Source organism: Artibeus jamaicensis, unplaced genomic scaffold, assembly GCF_021234435.1.
Source record: "Artibeus jamaicensis isolate MK-2021 breed Jamaican fruit bat unplaced genomic scaffold, CSHL_Jam_final contig_456, whole genome shotgun sequence".
Taxonomy (NCBI): Eukaryota; Metazoa; Chordata; class Mammalia; order Chiroptera; family Phyllostomidae; genus Artibeus; species Artibeus jamaicensis.
Window position 1 is genome coordinate 8,424,208 of NW_026521839.1, and position 16,908 is coordinate 8,441,115.

Genomic DNA, 16,908 nt, shown 5'->3' on the forward strand with positions numbered 1-16,908 from the left:
ATTCTTGTCCCTCTTCTCTGGACCCATGCCAGTGCCTGCCCCTTCAGTCTGTCTGCATGCCCATCCCTGCTCACCTGGTGGGGCCTCAGCATCTCATGGAAAGGCTGAGCTTTCTGCAGGCGTTCTCTTTGTCTTCTGGGCTCACCTGGTTTCAGGTCGTGCCGAGAAGTTACCCAGTACCTGCATCTCAACATCAGACGCCCGAACCTCACAAGCCTTGTAAGTTTGTCTGTGCCCAGGTATGGATGTTTCAGGGCCATTGGGGTTCTAGTTTTGGCCTCAGCAGAAGGCCCAAAGGGACTGGGGGTTCCCACAAATGGTGAAACTTGAGCAGTGGGAACCCTGAGCTCCTGTTTGCTTCATGGGGCAGAATGGTCAAGGTCAGCCTCACAGGACATCTGGTCTAGCTGTCTCATAGTTCATGAGGTTCATGGAGAAATGAGATGAGGCCTTTTGGGGGGTGTAATCAAAAGGAAGGAAAAATGGCAGACTCTGCCCAGCCCTCCCCACTTTCACAGCTCAGCCCCAGCAGAACACGAACTCTTGGAAGGGGATTTTTACAATTTAAATGAATCTTTCACAGAGGTTAGGCCAAGCCGGGGAGATCCCCTCTGAGTTGTGTGGCTTTTTCGTTGCACACTCCAGGCTCTCTCATCTCTAAGCAGTAAAACCAGGCAGGAATTCCAAGTTGAAGTTACTGTTTCATTTTGAAAATATGACCTTAATCTTGTCGCATTTGGTCAAAAGTCCGCTTTGGCATTCTTGGTCACCTTTATCTCTCGCTTCGTATTTGTTGGCTCTAGTGACCACCTGTGGGCTTTAGTTGGACAGGTTCATTCCCTACAGAAAGTGGAGGGAGGGGAAGGAGCTGGCTGCAGAGCAGACACCAGGTGGGGCGCAGCAGCCGGCGATGCTTAGTTATCTTATGTCTGGCCATGGCAAGATGGTGATGGCCATTTATTTATTTTTTTTACCTTGTGAGGTGGTAGCTTTGGAGAAGAGTTGGTGGAGATGCTTAGCTGGCATCTGTTTTCTGATTTTCAGAATGTCAGGGGCTGCTGGGGTGCAGCGCGGGTTCCGTCCCCCTGGAAACCTGCCGCTCCTCATTCTCTGTCCGCGCTTCTCCCTCCATGTTTGGGGGTGGTCCTCTGTATTCACAGGAGGAGAGGGGCTCGGCCGAGGCCCTCAGGTCACTGCTTCAGCAAACCAGAATCGGGGCCTCTCTCTGCAGCCTGGCAGTGATGGCAAGGTGGGCGACCAGTACACCCCTCAGAGGCACTGGGATGGAGGCAGAAGGCCCTGCACTTTGGGGATCGGGACGGAGGGGTGGCTTCGCCGTCCTCTGAGCTCCAGTGACGAGGGGCCTGGGAAGTCTGCATTTTCAGGAGTTCGGAGCCAGGAGAAAATCAGTCGGAAGTCCCAGAAGAGGCCTGTGCTAGGCCGCTTTGCAGAGGCGACGCACCTGACGTAGACTTCCGGAGGCTCTGGCCTTTCTGCTCCTCAGCAGCAGGGTCCTCCCACCCCCGCCTGCGGTGGCCGCAGCGTGCTCTCGCTGCTGCAGCCACTTTGTCTGGGCTTTGCTTCCATTTCTCCGAGAAGCTCATTCTTTCTCTGGTGGTAGGTCCGGCAGCACTTCGGGGGCTTGTTTTCCGTCTCGTTCACATTCTCTTTCACTGACCAATACGAGGATCTGCCGTGTGCTGGGCCCTGTTGTAGGTGCCTGAGATGCATCAGGGAGTGAAGAGACCAGGACCCCGCCCTCATGGAGCCCTGCTGGACACCTGGGAGGGACACCACCTCTCCACCTGACCAGGTCCACACGACCTTGGGGCCGTTCTCAGGGAATCCCCCCACCTGCTGTTGGGGAGGTGCGGTCAGGGTCCGAGGTGACAGGTGCAAAGCTGAGGACTTGAGCTTTAATCTGGGCAGTGAGGAAAGGGGCTGCATTTGGGGGTCTTTGGCCTGACTTGCCCAAAGCAGGGAGAGTCCCACTGGGCAGCCTGTGGGAGACAGTGCACTTGGGTGCCATCCTCTGGTCCAAGGGGCATCGAGGGCTGTGGCCATGTGGTGTGAGACGGCTCCGCTGGGCAAGCCGACTGGAGGGGAGGAGCCGGAGCCACGTGGGCTTGTTCCACAGACGGGGTGGGGAGGCGGCACTGCGTCCTTCAGTTCTTCTGTCCACGCTTCTGTTTGTCCAGCGATGTTTACTTAGTCTCTGCTCTTTTAGATGCTTTGCCCAGCACTGGGACTGAACAAGGGAATGGAAGCATTGTGTTTGTGGAGCTCCTGAGAGAGACAGGCAAGAAAGCAGTCACTGCAGTATAAGCAAGTGCTGGGGTCCAGGTGGGCACGGGCTGGGGGCCCTCGGGACACCCGCCACAGGCTCCCTTGGGGGGGCTGCAGACAAAGCACGGTGCCAAGAAGGATGAGGCTGGGGTGGAGAGTGTGTCACTCCTTGGGGGTCTGTACTCTGGAGGAGAGTAGGCATGTGTTTGGGAGAGAAGCAGAGGAATGAGGGCGGAGGGGCAAGTGGGGCCCGGATCACCAGGGGCCTTTTCTGCTGGGCTCCAAGGCTTTGTGTGGAGGTGAAGGGAATAAGGAATGGGAGTACCACGCACAAATTTGCATTTCACAGAGCTCATTCAGGTGTGCAGAGCCTTGGGAGGAAGGGGAGAATGAGGCGGGGTTGGGAGGGCTGGAGGGAGGAACCGAGCTGTAGGACTACCTTGTGCCAGGCACTGCCGCAGGGCACCAGGGGTCTCTTCCGTTCAGTTCTGTTCTCCCCGAGACCACTGCTGCAGGGCGGGGATTACCTTTAGTTAGTGATAAGGAAAGGAGGCACGGGCAGGCTGTGCAGATTGCTCAGTCTCACCTCTGGTGAGCAGTGGAGCCCGAGTGGCAGATGCCTCCCAGGTTTGGAGAGAGAGAGGCAGACGGAGCCTGGGTAGAAAGCCTCTCCCCTTTCATCACCACAGCTGGAGCGTCGAGAGTCAGGAGAGAAGTTAGTGCCACCTCTGCTCGCTGCCACCTTCAGAGGAGCCTGTCTGCCCGCCACCTCCCAAGCACCCTGTCCGCCACAGAACCTGCCCCCACCCCGTGGGAGGACAGGCAGCCCAGGAGGCGGCTTCTTGTGGGCGGGGCCCTCCAAGGAAGCAGGGACAGCTGTAGAGACAGGCATCTCATGGGCATTGGGAGCGGCAGAGACGTTTTTATTTTCAGCAGGCGCCAGTACCTCGGAACGTTCCCTTCCTTTCTCTTTGCGCTTCCCAGGCCCACGCAGCCAGGCTGGGGCGAGGGCCTCCTGAGAAGGCCCCTGCTCTCACCACCCCTCCCCCGGGTTTCTGCTGCTTCCTGCACGTGCAGCACGTCCTCTGCTCTCTCCTGTGTATTTCTTCTGCTTTCCTCCCTCCTATCCTCTGCCCTGCCTCCTCTGCTGCTTTCAGTCCTCCCCCTCCCTTCTGTCATTCTTGTGCTCCTGCCTTCCTTCCCCTTGCTCTCCTCATCTGTGCAGTGGGGATGGAGTTGCTGGGATGACGATGAATTATTTCACCAAGCCACTGCACCTGCTTTGGGAGTGTGGGGCTTTTGTCTGGCCGAGGACCGTGAGCCTGGACAGCATCCAGTTCGCACTCTCCGGGAGCTCACCCCTAGGCAGGAGTCAAGCTTGGATGCCTGCTGCTCTTCCTTGAGACCCTGGCAGGCCAGTCTGGACCAGCAGCTCCTGAAAATGCTTTGCGCAGGGGAGCTCACTGTAGTACTTGACAATCTCTTCGCCAGGAGTAGCAGGAGGCCCTTACGCCTCCAGAGCATGAAGGCAGGATACCATCTGGAGCATGGAGGGAAGGTGCCCACATCACCTCAGCCAGGTCTAGTGGCTAATCAGCTTGACTTCTGCAAGCGATCTTAGCTAACTGCAATAGTGTAAGTGCTTTCGAATAATGTCATTATCACTAGTGCAGTCGATGTGTGAGGGTTCTGTTTGCCCCCGTTTGAGAAATGGCCGGCCAGCCTTGTACCCGGCTGCAGCTCAGGGGCCTCCCTTCCCTTCTTCATCTCCCAGCTCCGGACTCATTGCCCTTCCTCCCCTTGGCCTCTTCAGTCCTGAGATGCCGGGAGAGGTTCAACCAGGCCCTCACTGTTTGGGAGTCTGTGAGTCACCATGCACAGCGGTGGATGGGAGAGAAGTTGCATTCAGAGTGAAACCTATTGTTCCCTGGCCTCGCGTCCTTGCATTCTGCAGGGAGGTCTCGGCTCCTTCTGCATAAGGAGCCTGCTGACCCCAGCTCTCCTGTTGTGCTGTGTGACTCGGACGACATGTGTCCCATAAGCAGACAGGTCTGTTTTAACTGCATGCTGCAGGCTAGCGTGGGGGCTAATGACACAGTCACACTTTCCTCCCACCTTATGTGTCCTGACTGGGCTAATGACCAACTTCACAGAGACAGATTAACAGGCGAAAATGAGACTGTAATACAGGTGCATAGGGAATTCACATACATCTGATAAATTCATGAAAAATCCAAAGACAGTGAAGCAGCATTGGGTATCTTAGCCATTTTTAGACAAAGGAGCAAGGCTGAACCTTGACTGAGATTAGAGTTCAGAAGTATCAGATGTCAGAAGTGAGCGTGGGCGACTCCCAGGTAGCTGAGGAGGAGCAGCACGCACATGGTGGGGAAGAGCTCGCCAGGCGGCGCAGAAGCTCTCATTGAACATACCCAGTTCACATCAGTCTAAGGCTGTATCCCGAGGTCTCCTGGAAACAGGGTTCTCTGAGTCTTCTGGGCAGGAAAGAAAGAAAGATCAAAGATTCTTCCTGAGTCTTGTTTCTTAAAATCAATATCCCCCAAAGCAGCTTCAGGGGGCAGAGTTGTGGGCCCTTCACTAGGGCCTAGACAAAGATGTCTGTTTTCTTCGGCAGGCAGGTGCGTAGCACGCGGCGGGTGCAGTGGGGTGAGTGCGGTGAGAGAGTGGCGCCGGGCACAGAGGTGGGAAACCCGGGGGGCCTACCTGGAGGGGAAGCCAGCCAGGCAAGGAGAGGAAGGGTGCGAGTCTCCCCTTCTCCCTCCCGGGCCTCCTCAAAGAGGCGGGCCTCTCTGCTCAGGCCGCACTGTGACGTGCACCGCTCTCTTTCTATTGGGAGCCTCCTGCCCCTAGTGCTGGTGGGAAACCTGACCTCCCTCGTCATCTCAGGAGTTTTGTTTTGGGGGGTCCTGTCCAGGGTCTTAGCTCTTATTCATACTTAGACGCTGGGGCGGGGGTGGCTCACTCCACAGGCAGGTCAGTGCTTTTGTGCCTCATCCCTTCCCTCGACGTGTTTTTACTGAGCACCACCGAGGGCCTGCGGAGTGGACATGGCCATGAAGGAAACAAAGACCCCTGCTCTCCTGGAACTCCCGTGCTAAACAAATAGAAAACTGCAAATAAGCAAGAAATGTGTGCAGTGCTTTAGATGGTAGGTTTTATGTTTAAAAAGGTACAGTAAAACCGGGTAAGGGATCAAGTATGCAGTTAGGATTTTAAAGGGGGTAAAAAGCAAGAAGTCTTCAATGAGCAGGTGGTGGTGGAGCAAAGGCCTGAAGGAGATGAGGGGGAGGGGGAGGCCCTGGGGCAGAGGCCACTGCAGCGGGTGGGGCGGCGCGGCACGAGAGGGGCGGTGCTGGGGGGCCAGTAGGACCGGCTTCTGGGAAAGGCTCTCCTAGCACCACTGAGCAAAGCAAGTTACACTCACTTTTCCCCAGGTATTGGCTTCATGGTACATGGAAGAGTTTAAAGAATAATGCGATGCATACTTGTTTACCCATCACCAAGATTTGGCAGTTCTTCACACTCTGCAGCATTTGCCCTCACCCTCACTCGCTCCCCCTCGCGTGCTCCCCCCCCCCCCGAATGCACATGCACACGTGTCTCCCGGAATCATTTAGAAATAACGTGCAGACATTGGGACTCCTTCCTCCCAAGAAAAGGAAGCAGGCGTTCTCCTACAATACGGTCTTGGTTGTTGTTATGACACCCGCCAGAATAATAACTCAGTATCACTTAATATCCAGGCCATCTTAAAAATGGCAACAGATTTTCCCCAGAATGTCATTTATAGCTTTGCATAAGTAGTATTTTTCAAGGTTTAATCAAGTCTCACTTACTGCATTTGTTTCCTTTATTTAATTTCTTCTAATGTAGAACAATGAGGTACTGGTTTTATTTTTTGGGTGTTCAGGCCATTTCCTTATAAAAAGTCCTTAATGTGGGATATTTTTTTCCCAGTGAGTAACAGGTTTGGGTTAAGCACTTATGGTACCAACGTCTCCTGGGCGCTGGCGTGCGCCTCCTTTGTAGCGAATTGGAAGGTGTGCGCCGGCGGTGCCGCTGCAGAGACGCTAAATCGGCCCCTTAGTCCCTTAGTTAAGGGCTAACTGCCACATGTGTGTTTTTTGCAAATGTACATTTTCCTCTTTTAGTAACTAGGTGTTCTGTGGGGTGACACTGTCAGACCGTGTTAGTGTCCTGTTCCCCAGTAACTTCCACTCCCTATTTTTAGTAAATATCAGCGGTCAGGACTCAGTCACTGCACAGGGAGCTGCAAAATGATGATTTTCTGATTCTTGGGTTCCTTCTGCATGCATATAGCTGACATTCTTGCATAAAGAAGAGCTCTTCCTTTTTTTACACTTTTAACAACTTGGGTTTAAAGTTTAAGGTTCTGTTTCCTTTAGAACTCTTAACTCTGTGTGTGTGTGTGTGTGTGTGTGAGAGAGAGAGAGAGAGAGAGAGAGAGAGAGAGAGAGAGGAGTAAAGCTCCAGCCCTGGGCCACACCCAAGCCCTGGGCCGGCGGGTTTCAGTAGTTCTGGGGAGACAGGTGCCCCTCTGCTCTGCTCCCTGCTTTCTCCTCTGCAGCCACACTGGCTTCCTCGCTGTTTGTCAGGTGCAGTCAGATGCGCCTTCCCCAGATGGCTGCCCAGCTCATTTATTCCATTCTCTCACATCTCTGTCAGCTGCCATCTTGCTAGAAGATTTCCTGATTGCCCATGTAATATACCGTTGCCACCCCACCCTCTGTGTTTTACTCTCCTTTGTGTCTGTCCACAGTGGCTCATCAGCAGCCACCTCCGTTTGCTCCTGCTGTTGTTTCATAGCCGTAGAACAGGGCCTGGCCCACTGTGGGTGCTGGCTGACTAGAGAAGGAACAGCCGCGTGCACACACACACCCCTTTAGGAAAGCTCTGGATGAGACCGGAGCCTCTCTCTGCACCGCTCCTCGCAGGTGACCACCGAGACACTCAGCCCAGCAGAGATGGACGGCCGTTCTTCCGTCCACGGGGACGCATGCAGTCGGCAGCCGCTCACTTCATGCCTGGTTATTAAAGGCAGCAGAGCTGTGAGATTACCCACCCCCCTTCTTTGACATGATTTTAGGGGAATAAAAACAAATCAGAATTCATCAACTGAGAACACAATTGTCAACTGTGAACTGTCAACAGTCTGCTTTAAAAATAGGTGATAGGTTGATGAGAAACAGTGGAGAAAGCAATTTAAATAAAGCGTTAAAAATAATGCCCACAGCACGCAAGGCAAAGTGACAAGTATGGAGTGGTGGAGAACTGCTGTCCGCGGAGACCGGCGTGAGCCGGGAACCAGGCAGAGGTCATTAGTTTTGCTTTACAAATCACAGAAGGGGGAGATTTACTGTCCATTTGCAGGCGGACGTTCACTCATTGCGACATGTTGGTGTTATGCAAAACGGAAGGAGGGATTGGCTGGGAAATCTGCTGGCACATTTATTTTGAAGTAGGTCAACATTTTGAGTATTTCTTCCCATCGTCAAATGTCTGGCTCCGTCCAGCTGCTCTGCCTCTGCAGTGACCGGGAAAGGCATTTCTCTTGTAGCAGGTCGCGGGATCTAGCAGCTTCAGGGGTCCGTATTTATGTTTGTGTTTGTGTTGGTATGGAATGGGTCCCAGTACCATATGTTAAAGTCCTTAACTAATTTCCACCTCTCAGCTCTTCTCTTTTAAATAATTACGGCTAATTATTTATTTATTTTTATCATAAAATCAACATAAAGGCTTGAATTTCTCATGTTTCCTCCTCTCTGGGCGTGCCACACAGCTGATAAAATCTGGCCGAGGTCTTTACATCCATCTGCTCAGAGGCTGCTGTTGGCGGTCTTGACTCTCCTTCCGGCAGAGTGAGCCACCTCGGCACCACGATCTGCGCTCCGTAAACCTGAGCGAGACAAGGAGTTTCCACTCCTTAGAGTCGCTCCCTCTAAAAATCTGGGTGGGAGTTGTATTAGCAGCACGTGTGCACAATGCTAGCAAAGCGCCGCAGGCTGGGGCTGCGAACAGCAGAAGCCACTGTGTCCTAGTCCCCAGAACGAAGTCTGAAGTCAGGGTGTGAGCAGGGTCACCTCCTCCTGAGGCCGTGAGGGGGAATCTGGGTCATGCTCCTGGTAGCTTCTGGCAGCCTCAGGCATGGCCAGAAAATTCTCTCTGTATCTCTTCACCATGTCAGGTGTCTCTCTCTTTGTCCAGGTTTTCCTGTCTCAAAGCACACCTCATTGGATTGGGCCCCGCCCTAATGAGCTCATTTAAACTTCATTACAAAGACCCTGTTTCTAAATCCGCACTCTGAAATCCTGGGGGCCTGGACTTCAGAATATCTCTTGTAAGACACATAATTTAACTCTTTTTTTAAAAAAAATATTTATTTAATTATTGTTCAAGTACAATTTTCTGTCTACTTCCATCCCTGCCCACCCCCCCAGTGCTCCCCACCTCCCTCCCATTTCCCACCCCCACCTTAATTTTTGTCCATGTGTCCTTTGTACTTGTTCCTGTGATGTAATTTAACTCTTAATGCAAAGTACAAAGCTTTTGCACTGGAGAGAGAGTGGAGGCCAGACCAGGAATGATTCTTCTCTCTGGTCAGACCCACTTGTGTTCGTGGCCAAAGGGTACCCCTGACAGGCAGCAGGGACCTCCTGATGGGACTCTGGTGCATCGCCTTGTGCCTCTCCCCCTTGGGACGAAGGTTCCCCTCCTTGTGCCTTCAGCTCTGGCTGCTTGTGAGCTTTGCGCGATTGACTGGCTCTACACTCCAAATGCACAAAAATGGATTTGTACCGTTTCCTCCTCTTTCTTCACACCCTCCAAGGTTTGTTTTTCCCCTACAGTGAGGACATAGGGGTGCCCCTTGTTAGTTCCCAAGAATGTCATTTTGTCGCTTGTTTTTTCCTTTTCTGCCTCTAGGCTGTGCACTCTGAGCTCAACAGGCAACCTGCTGTCTTTGCCTGGAGCTGCAGAGGGTGCCCCTGGATGCCCAGGTCCTTCGGCCTGTGGGGCAGGCAGGGCAGCAGACAAGTGCTGTCCAGCAGGCCCTGTCGCAGAGAAAGCACATCTGTCGTTCGCCATTTTTCACTCCTGCCCACTGTAGGAAAGACAGAGTGGCTGGGGATTCCGAACGCTTGTTGTTCAGTGCCGAAGTGGGGAAGGAGCCAGTGATGGCCCTGTGGTGTTGAGGGGAACACTTATTTCTTCATCTTCACCTCCCTCTAGGGCAGGGGTCCCCACCTCCAGGCCTCAGACCCAGACCGGACCGGTCTGTGGCCTGTAGGAACAGGGTAGGTCCCTGGAAAACTTGTCTTCCACAAAATCCATCCCGGGTGCCAAAAATGTTGGAGACCACTGCACTAGGGGAATCCTTTCACTTTCTCGCTCCCTGCTCCCTTTTCCTGAGGGAAGCTACACATGTCCTCGTGTGGGGGAACCCCGCTTCCCCGGGTCAGGCCCCCGTTCACAGTGAGGAGTAGAACCACAGCCCTGGAAGAGTCACATGGGCCACCTCTTTTCTCTTGGCTCCTGTTTCCTTGGCAGCCCTAGACTCAAGGGGCGGCATGCCTGCCCTTCGTGGTCAGGATCTGTGCGTGCACAGCCAGGGCACACTAGGCAAAGCCCAGCCCGGCTCTCCTGGGCCTCTGTCCCCTGTGGGTTGGGAGAGGGTGCTACTTGGTGCGAGGCGCCCACATGGTGTGAAGGTGAAGGTCCTGCCACACTGTACAGCCCTGTCTAGCAAGAAACCCTGTGCTCTGAGAGTCCTCTGGCCCCTCTGGTAAAGCTGGGGCAGTGAGCACCTTTTGGCTTCTATATCTGTTCTTTCCCAGCAAGACCCTGGGGAAGAGAGGATGGGGCAAGAGAGTGGGTGGGTGAGTCACGGGTGGGGCTGAGGGGCATGCTGTGGGGAGGGAATACGCACACGATGTCCAAGTGGCTGGAGCTCACAGTGCTCCTGCCTAGTGATGGTCAGGGTGGAGCTGTGCACCCTCGGTCCTGCCCAGAGGGCCCCACACAGGTGCTCACTCACTTCTCCTGACCAGTGTCTCCAAGGTGTAGGTATGGCTTGGTCCTCTCTTTGAGAGAAGCCTATAAACCATTTTTATGTTCTATCATAAAGTATTTCATACATACACATATATGCATTATTCTTTTTATCTTCACCCGAGAATATGTTTATTGAGTTGGGGGAGGGAGGGAGTGAGGGGGAGAGAAACATTGATCAGTTGCCTCCCAAATGCACCCTGACCAGAGATCAAACCCACAACCTTTTGGTGGATGGGACGATGCTCCAACCAACTGAGCCACCTGGCCAGGGCCCCGTGTATGTATTGTTTATATCAGTTGCCAAGCCTTGTAACAAAACAAAGCCTTGGAATCCAACAGCCCACTCTTGACACACCCCGTTCCCCATGTCACGGTGGTCCTGTGGGCCAAGGCCACCCCCCTGCCTCCTTTCTGTGGGGAACCCCTGTCTTCAAGGTACTTGTCACCAGCCCTCCCTTTAAAGTAGCTTTTACCACAGACATATGTATCTCCACATGGCATGGTTTTAGCTTTATACAAAATGGGGTTGCAGCCATTTGAGCCTCATTTAAATGCTGCACATTGTCCTAGAAGACAAAAAGCAGATCTGTGCCCTTGAAACACGGGTTTTCACTGGTGCAGATAAATCTTACTTCTCTGGTGGCACCTTTGTGGATTGGCAAGGAGACCTGGCTGCCTCCACAGGTTGCGACATGAGGGGGCGTGGGGGCCAGCCACGGATGCCGACTTACGGCAGTGACCGTCCTCAGGGGCCCTCGGTGCGTTCCTCCAGGTGCCGCGGACATGGAGGAAGGGGATGGACTAGACCCTGCCTGCAGGGACAGACTGGGGCGGGCAGGGTCCTGAGCAGCAGAGCGTGCGGCTGGGGTGGGTGTCGACGCAGGAGGGCTCTCCAGGAGCACCATGAGCACCGAGTGCCAGTGCCTGCGTTCTCTGCGCTGCCGGTTGGCAGCTCCGGGCAGCCAGGAGAGGGGTTAGGGCCGAGGGATGAACGGCGCCACCTCTCATGCTGCCTCTGAGGCTCAGCGCCACCTCCCAAACACCTGCCCTGCACCAGGGGCCCGGCTGCTGTCCTGTCATGCCAGGGGGGAGGCGATGACTAAGACCTTTTCCAGTTGTTAAGTACTTCATGGTCTGCTAGGAAGTCTGCTGTTTTATCAGCTTTTGCTACGTTACACTGTGGTAACAAATGATCCGCAAACACGAGTGGGTCACAAGAGCACACACTGAGTCCTCATTTGTGCTGCTTGTTAGCGGTGGGTTAAGGTTGGCTTGGTCCCGTCCTCTGCCTCTGGGCCCCGGGCAGGAGCAGCCCTTACTCTGGCACATGCCATTTTCACCGTAGGGAGAAGAGCAAGGGAGGCGATGAAACCAAACAGTGCGTCTTAAAACATCCGCTCACGCCTGGCGGTTGTCGCCCCTATTCATGACCCACCGTCCAGGACGAGTGTCCTTGGGGAGGGGCAGTGCTGTGTCCCGTGGGGCAGGGAGCCAAATACACTTTTATAAAAAAATGCACAGTTTCCCCTAAATTCACTTACAGCTGCTATTGACAAAATAGTGGGCGACTGCCAGTCTGAAACAGGGTTATTCCAGAGAGCCAGCCCGGGGGAAGCAGGCGGTGGTGCTGGGCACAGCGGCTTCACCCCGCCCTGGGCGCCTGGGCACGTGCTGTGCTGCCTGTGGTGGAGCTGAGGGTGGCGGCTCCCAGCCGCCTGCCAGCATTCCCCTCGGCTTGTCTTCTGTCCGTCCGGACGGCCTGCGGGCGTGCCATCCCTGCATAGACATACGTCTGGCTCACCTCAAGGTCACATCCTGAGGCTTCAGAAGAACAGTTTTTTTGCTTCCTCATTAAGTTGTTGATGTGGGAGGCCTGGGCCATGGCCTCCCTTCTGACGGCCCCACACCTCCTGTTACCACAGAGCTCGCACACCAGACGCCTCACAGATCAGCATGGCAGGCAGTTTTGCATGAAGAGGAAACCGGCAGCACCTGCAGGCCTGTCTGCTACCCTCCCCCTGCAGGGGTCAGCAGGGGCCATGTGGGTGGCTGCGGAGTTACCCAAGGGTGATTCCAGTGCACGCAGAACCGGGTGGAAAGCACTCGCCGCTCGCTTTGAAATCGGCATGGGGCCTGAGTAGCCAGTCCTCTCATAATGAGCCAGCTTCGTCTGGACCCCTGCGTGCCACTTTGCAAATGCTGCTAGCATTTTCCAAAGATACACATTAGCGTTTTCCAAGGGCAGTGGCTGTATCTCCTTTTTCTTTCTTTTAAGAGATTCCCTGTGGTACCTGATAAGAGCGGCAGGCGCAGTGGCAGGCACAGAGGGTGAAATTTGCCTATCTGCTCTGCCTTTGAACCCCCACCAGACACAGACACGGTCCTGATGCCTGGGCCTCTGCAGAAGACTGATGAAACCCAGCCTTGGTCTCGGGAGCGTTACAGTAATGGAGGGGGACTCGCAGACAGCTTGGATCAGGCCAGCAGCCACCAGAGTGCAGTGCCCGCTGTCCGTTCTCTCCAGCCTGTCCGAATGGCAGAAACCGCCTTGTGAGTCCCGCAGGTGCTCGGCCCTGGAGTCAGACGGGGCAGTGAACCCTGGCTCCGGCCCTTTGGAGTGTCCTGACCTTCCCTCACTTAAGCTCTCTGAGCCTCGCTTAGTTGCTCCACATTGTGAGAATAATAAGAAGACTGAATTGTTGTGGTCTTTTGCCCCTGGGCAAAAGTCCTTCTTTCCTGCTCATGTTCTGAATAGTTGAGACTTGCAGGTGGAGCTGGCAGAAAGTGGCCCAAACACTAGAGAAAGGGTTACTGAGAAAGGGTCACAAGTGGACACATGGCCTTGGGACTTCCATTGTGAATCTGAGGATCAGGGGAGGTTTGCACCCGTCACAGGCTGGTTAGGCAACCTCGGGCGACCTCCACAGGGAAAGGCTGTGTACACTTGGGTTTTGGATGATGGGAACGAAAGTGTTGACTCCTCTTGTTCCCCAGGGGAGGTACTGGGCCTCACATGTACCACCTGAACTAGAAAGATAGTTACTAAATAGCCCAGAAAAAGTGTGGGGGCAGCCGAGGGACCAGGCGCGCTCTGTGGGTGGAGCTTCCCTCGAAGGAGAAAGAAAGGAGGAGAAGCAGCCTCTGTGGCCGGTGGGAGGCTGGTCTTTGCAGAGCCTGTGGGATTCCAAGACATCGTTTCAAACTAACAACTTTATTAACAGGTATAGTGGAGCTTGCCCTTCATTACAGTCAGCCTCCCGGTGCTCCTGCAGTACTTTTGGGTGTTACACTATGCATTCAGAAAAACATTTCTCATTCAGGGGCCGTCATTCAGGCTGTAACTGAGACAGACTCCTCTGTTCTCCATCTTGGCTGCTGTGCCCGCACACCCGTCTGTGGTCAGAGAGGCAGTGGCCGCTCCCTCCGGGAGCCAGGCGGGAGTCTGCTCATCCCTCAGACCTGTTCTGTCTGTCTTTTGCAGTGCAAGATGGAGTTCCACGCTTGTTCCACTGGCAAGAGCCTCACCACCCTCTGCGATGGGCCCTGCCCGTGTCTCCCAGAGCCTGAGCCACCGAAACACAAGGTGGAGAAGAATGGTGAGTGGGCATCACAGGGGGATCCCTGAAGCAGGGCCAGGCAGTCAGGGAGGCCTGGCCAAGCTCTGCCCATCTGCCAGCAAGGTGGCATCACTCAGAGTCGTTGTCACCCGGGGGGGGGGCTCGTTTGGGGACACTTCAGCTGAACCGCCTTCAGCTTCCATGGATAAGAAGAGCAGAGAATCTTTGTAATTAGTTCTGTTTGTCCGTGGTAAGTTCAAGCACTAAGCACTCCGTTCTTTGAGAGGTTAAATTGGCTGCAGTGTAGGAAGGGCAGGTTTTTTAGCATCTAAGACTAGGACCTGCTCTGGGGTACGTCTTAGTCTTCCTTGAACTCTGATATCTAAGTCCTTTGAACTTCTCAAGGCCAAATTTCAAACCAGGGACTGCAGAGATGTCATGAGGGTGCGGAGGACCCCCCCGGAGCGTTTCTGTGTTAATGTATTCGGACTGGAAGACAGCACAGGGCCAGGGGACACAGGAAAGGAGAGCACCCTCCCTGGGGCGGTGGCTTCTTTTCCCGGCGGGGCAGGGAGATGGCACTTCCGTGGGTGTTTTTGTGGGGGGACCGTGGTGTCGTCCCACTGGTCTCCGCTCCTTCTCGAGGCTTCCTTAATGAGAGCCGGGATAGAGGTTTCCCTCTGCGGGCCTGGGCTTTCTCAGGGGTAGCTGGCTAGTCCATGGAACACACTACACGGCCCTGTCTGTGTGTGCAGGTGTGTGTGCACACGCATGCACGTGTCTCCTACAGTGTTTTCTCTTTGTAGTGGAGGAGGACGAATGGGGTGTGAGTGTCGGCCATTCGCCTTTGTTCAGTCATAGTGTCACGTCGTCCTTTCCTGGGCACGTAGGTGACGTTCGAGTCTGCATCTGCTTACGGTGGGGACTGTGAAGGGCCCTTTGGGAGCTTCAACTCAGAATGTGGAGGGACATTGTAAACCACAGGGCGCCGCGGTCACAAGTAATCCCTGTAGAGTACTTACTCTTGATTACCAAATAGCTTATCTCATTGTGCAGTGGGCGGATTCATTTATGTAACTGCAGTAAGAAATGCTGATTAATGCGCATGACCCTCCTTGGAGCATGGACAGAGGGCCCTGTGGTGGTGAGCAAATGCAGGCTTCAGACAATTACCTTCCGCCTAGAGAATTGTTGACAATCTTCTTAGGAAGATTCAATAGCCTCTATTATTCCAGGTATATTGTTTGTCGCTTGTATTTACTCTTGTATTCTGAGGCACGGACACCGCTCCAAGGAACCTGCCCCCCCACCCTGCCCATGGCACCTGTCGGTGGGGTGTGTGCATTGCCCCTCAAGGGTGTCGGCTCTGCTGAGGTTGCTGGACTCACTGTGACGAGGGGACAGACCAGTTTCCTGGGAGGACATTGTGGTTCTCCGAAGGCAGTGCAGCCGTTTCTTAATGGTGGCCTTGTCATTGAGTAAGGGAGAGTCGCTCTCAAATGTGACACTCCAGGCATGGCCTCGACTGCCCATCTACTTGTTCAATGTGGTAAAAATTGGAACAAAGTTTTGTTGAGCCAACATGAGTGACTACATTGCCATCAGAAGTAGAGACTCAGCATGCTGAGAGCTCGGGGTGGGGGTGGGGACAGGAGCCCCACCTGAAGGTGTCTCATTTCAGACTGTTTGCTACTAAAGCTCGATCAGGAAGGAAGAGAAAGGATGTCACCGTGCACCCGTCAGGAACGAGAACAACAAAAATGGTGACAACACCGCTCCAGACCCAGTAGTCAATACAGTATCCCCCTCCTCAGTGCTTCAATATATGGTTATTTTTTTGTTCCTCTGGCTCCTGGGTCACCGACAGGTGTCTAAGAGACACCCCCTGAGAAGCCTGTGATGATGAGCCTGCTGATATGAAGCAGTTCTGTCCAGGAGGCTCTGGGGCCGCCCTTCTGGGTCAGAGACTTCCCGTCTGGGCCGTCACGTACAGCGGAGGTTCCTATAAGCATGAGGGGCAGCGGAAACTACCTGTGGGTGAGACCGAATGGCTGCACTTAATTCATTACCCATCCAACAGTATCCAGTGCAGGAGAGTATGATCCCCTACCAGGGTGTACTGCTTAACTTTCTCACATGGATCTGATCGGCGTTTCCCTGGAGGCTAAGGACGTGTCAGGCGCAGAGAGCGCATTGATGAGTCCCTAGGGTCATTATGGAAATGATTAAATTAACAACATTTGGCCTGGATGAAATCAGTCAAGGGAAGGTGGACCTTTCCCTTCGATTTGACCCTTCTTTCCATGCAGTCTCTCGTGGGGGCTTGTGACAGGCAGGGAGCACGAAGCTGAGGCCATAGCGCCTGGGAGGAAGAGGACCGTGGCGTGAGAGGGGGGGCCAGAGGTGAACCGGAAGGGAGCTTTCTCTCGGACACTTAGCCGCGGGAGTGGAGGGAGGGGGAGAAGGGACTGACTGTGCAGCCCACCCCCTGCCCTGTCAGCTGCCCCCCAGGGCTGCAGGCAGTGGTGGGGCAGGCTCCACCCGGCAGGACACTCGGGGCTCCGGGCTGTGTCAGGAGCAGTCTCATCTCTGTCCCCGTGCAGGAATGGCGCTGCATAGTCTCATGGGTGCCAGTGGGTCAAAATATGCTGCTGTTATTGTTACCGATATTTCATTTTCAACCTTCTTGCCTCCACCCGGTGATGAAGGCATTAACGTAGTCACTCCAGGTCATTTCTGTCAAATCAGGATTGTGTGAGAATTCTAGAAAGCTGGGTGTGGGCGGGGGCCTGGGAGCGGTGTCGGTGGTGGGAAGCGGCCCCTGGCGCTGTCTGGCTTACTGTGGAGTTGTGGCCATCCTCAACAGTTAGCTGCCCCCAGAGTCCGTCCTCACAGCATCTGGCAGGAACGGTGTGAGAGCCCGCCTGTGACATCTGCTTGCCGAGTCTGTAAGGCCACACTCAGACTTTTTCTT

At 54.3% G+C, this 16,908-nt stretch overlaps 1 protein-coding gene across 2 annotated transcripts in view; it reads left to right on the forward strand.

Annotated features, from left to right (window-relative positions):
- Window positions 1-16,908, forward strand: part of SPOCK1 (SPARC (osteonectin), cwcv and kazal like domains proteoglycan 1) — a 469,853-nt gene that overhangs the window by 376,999 nt on the left and 75,946 nt on the right. For both annotated transcript variants that reach the window (XM_037163499.2, XM_053666503.1), the window contains exon 6: window positions 13,859-13,973. In XM_037163499.2, the coding sequence (XP_037019394.2) occupies window positions 13,859-13,973 (115 nt within the window). The remainder of the gene's footprint in view (window positions 1-13,858; window positions 13,974-16,908) is intronic.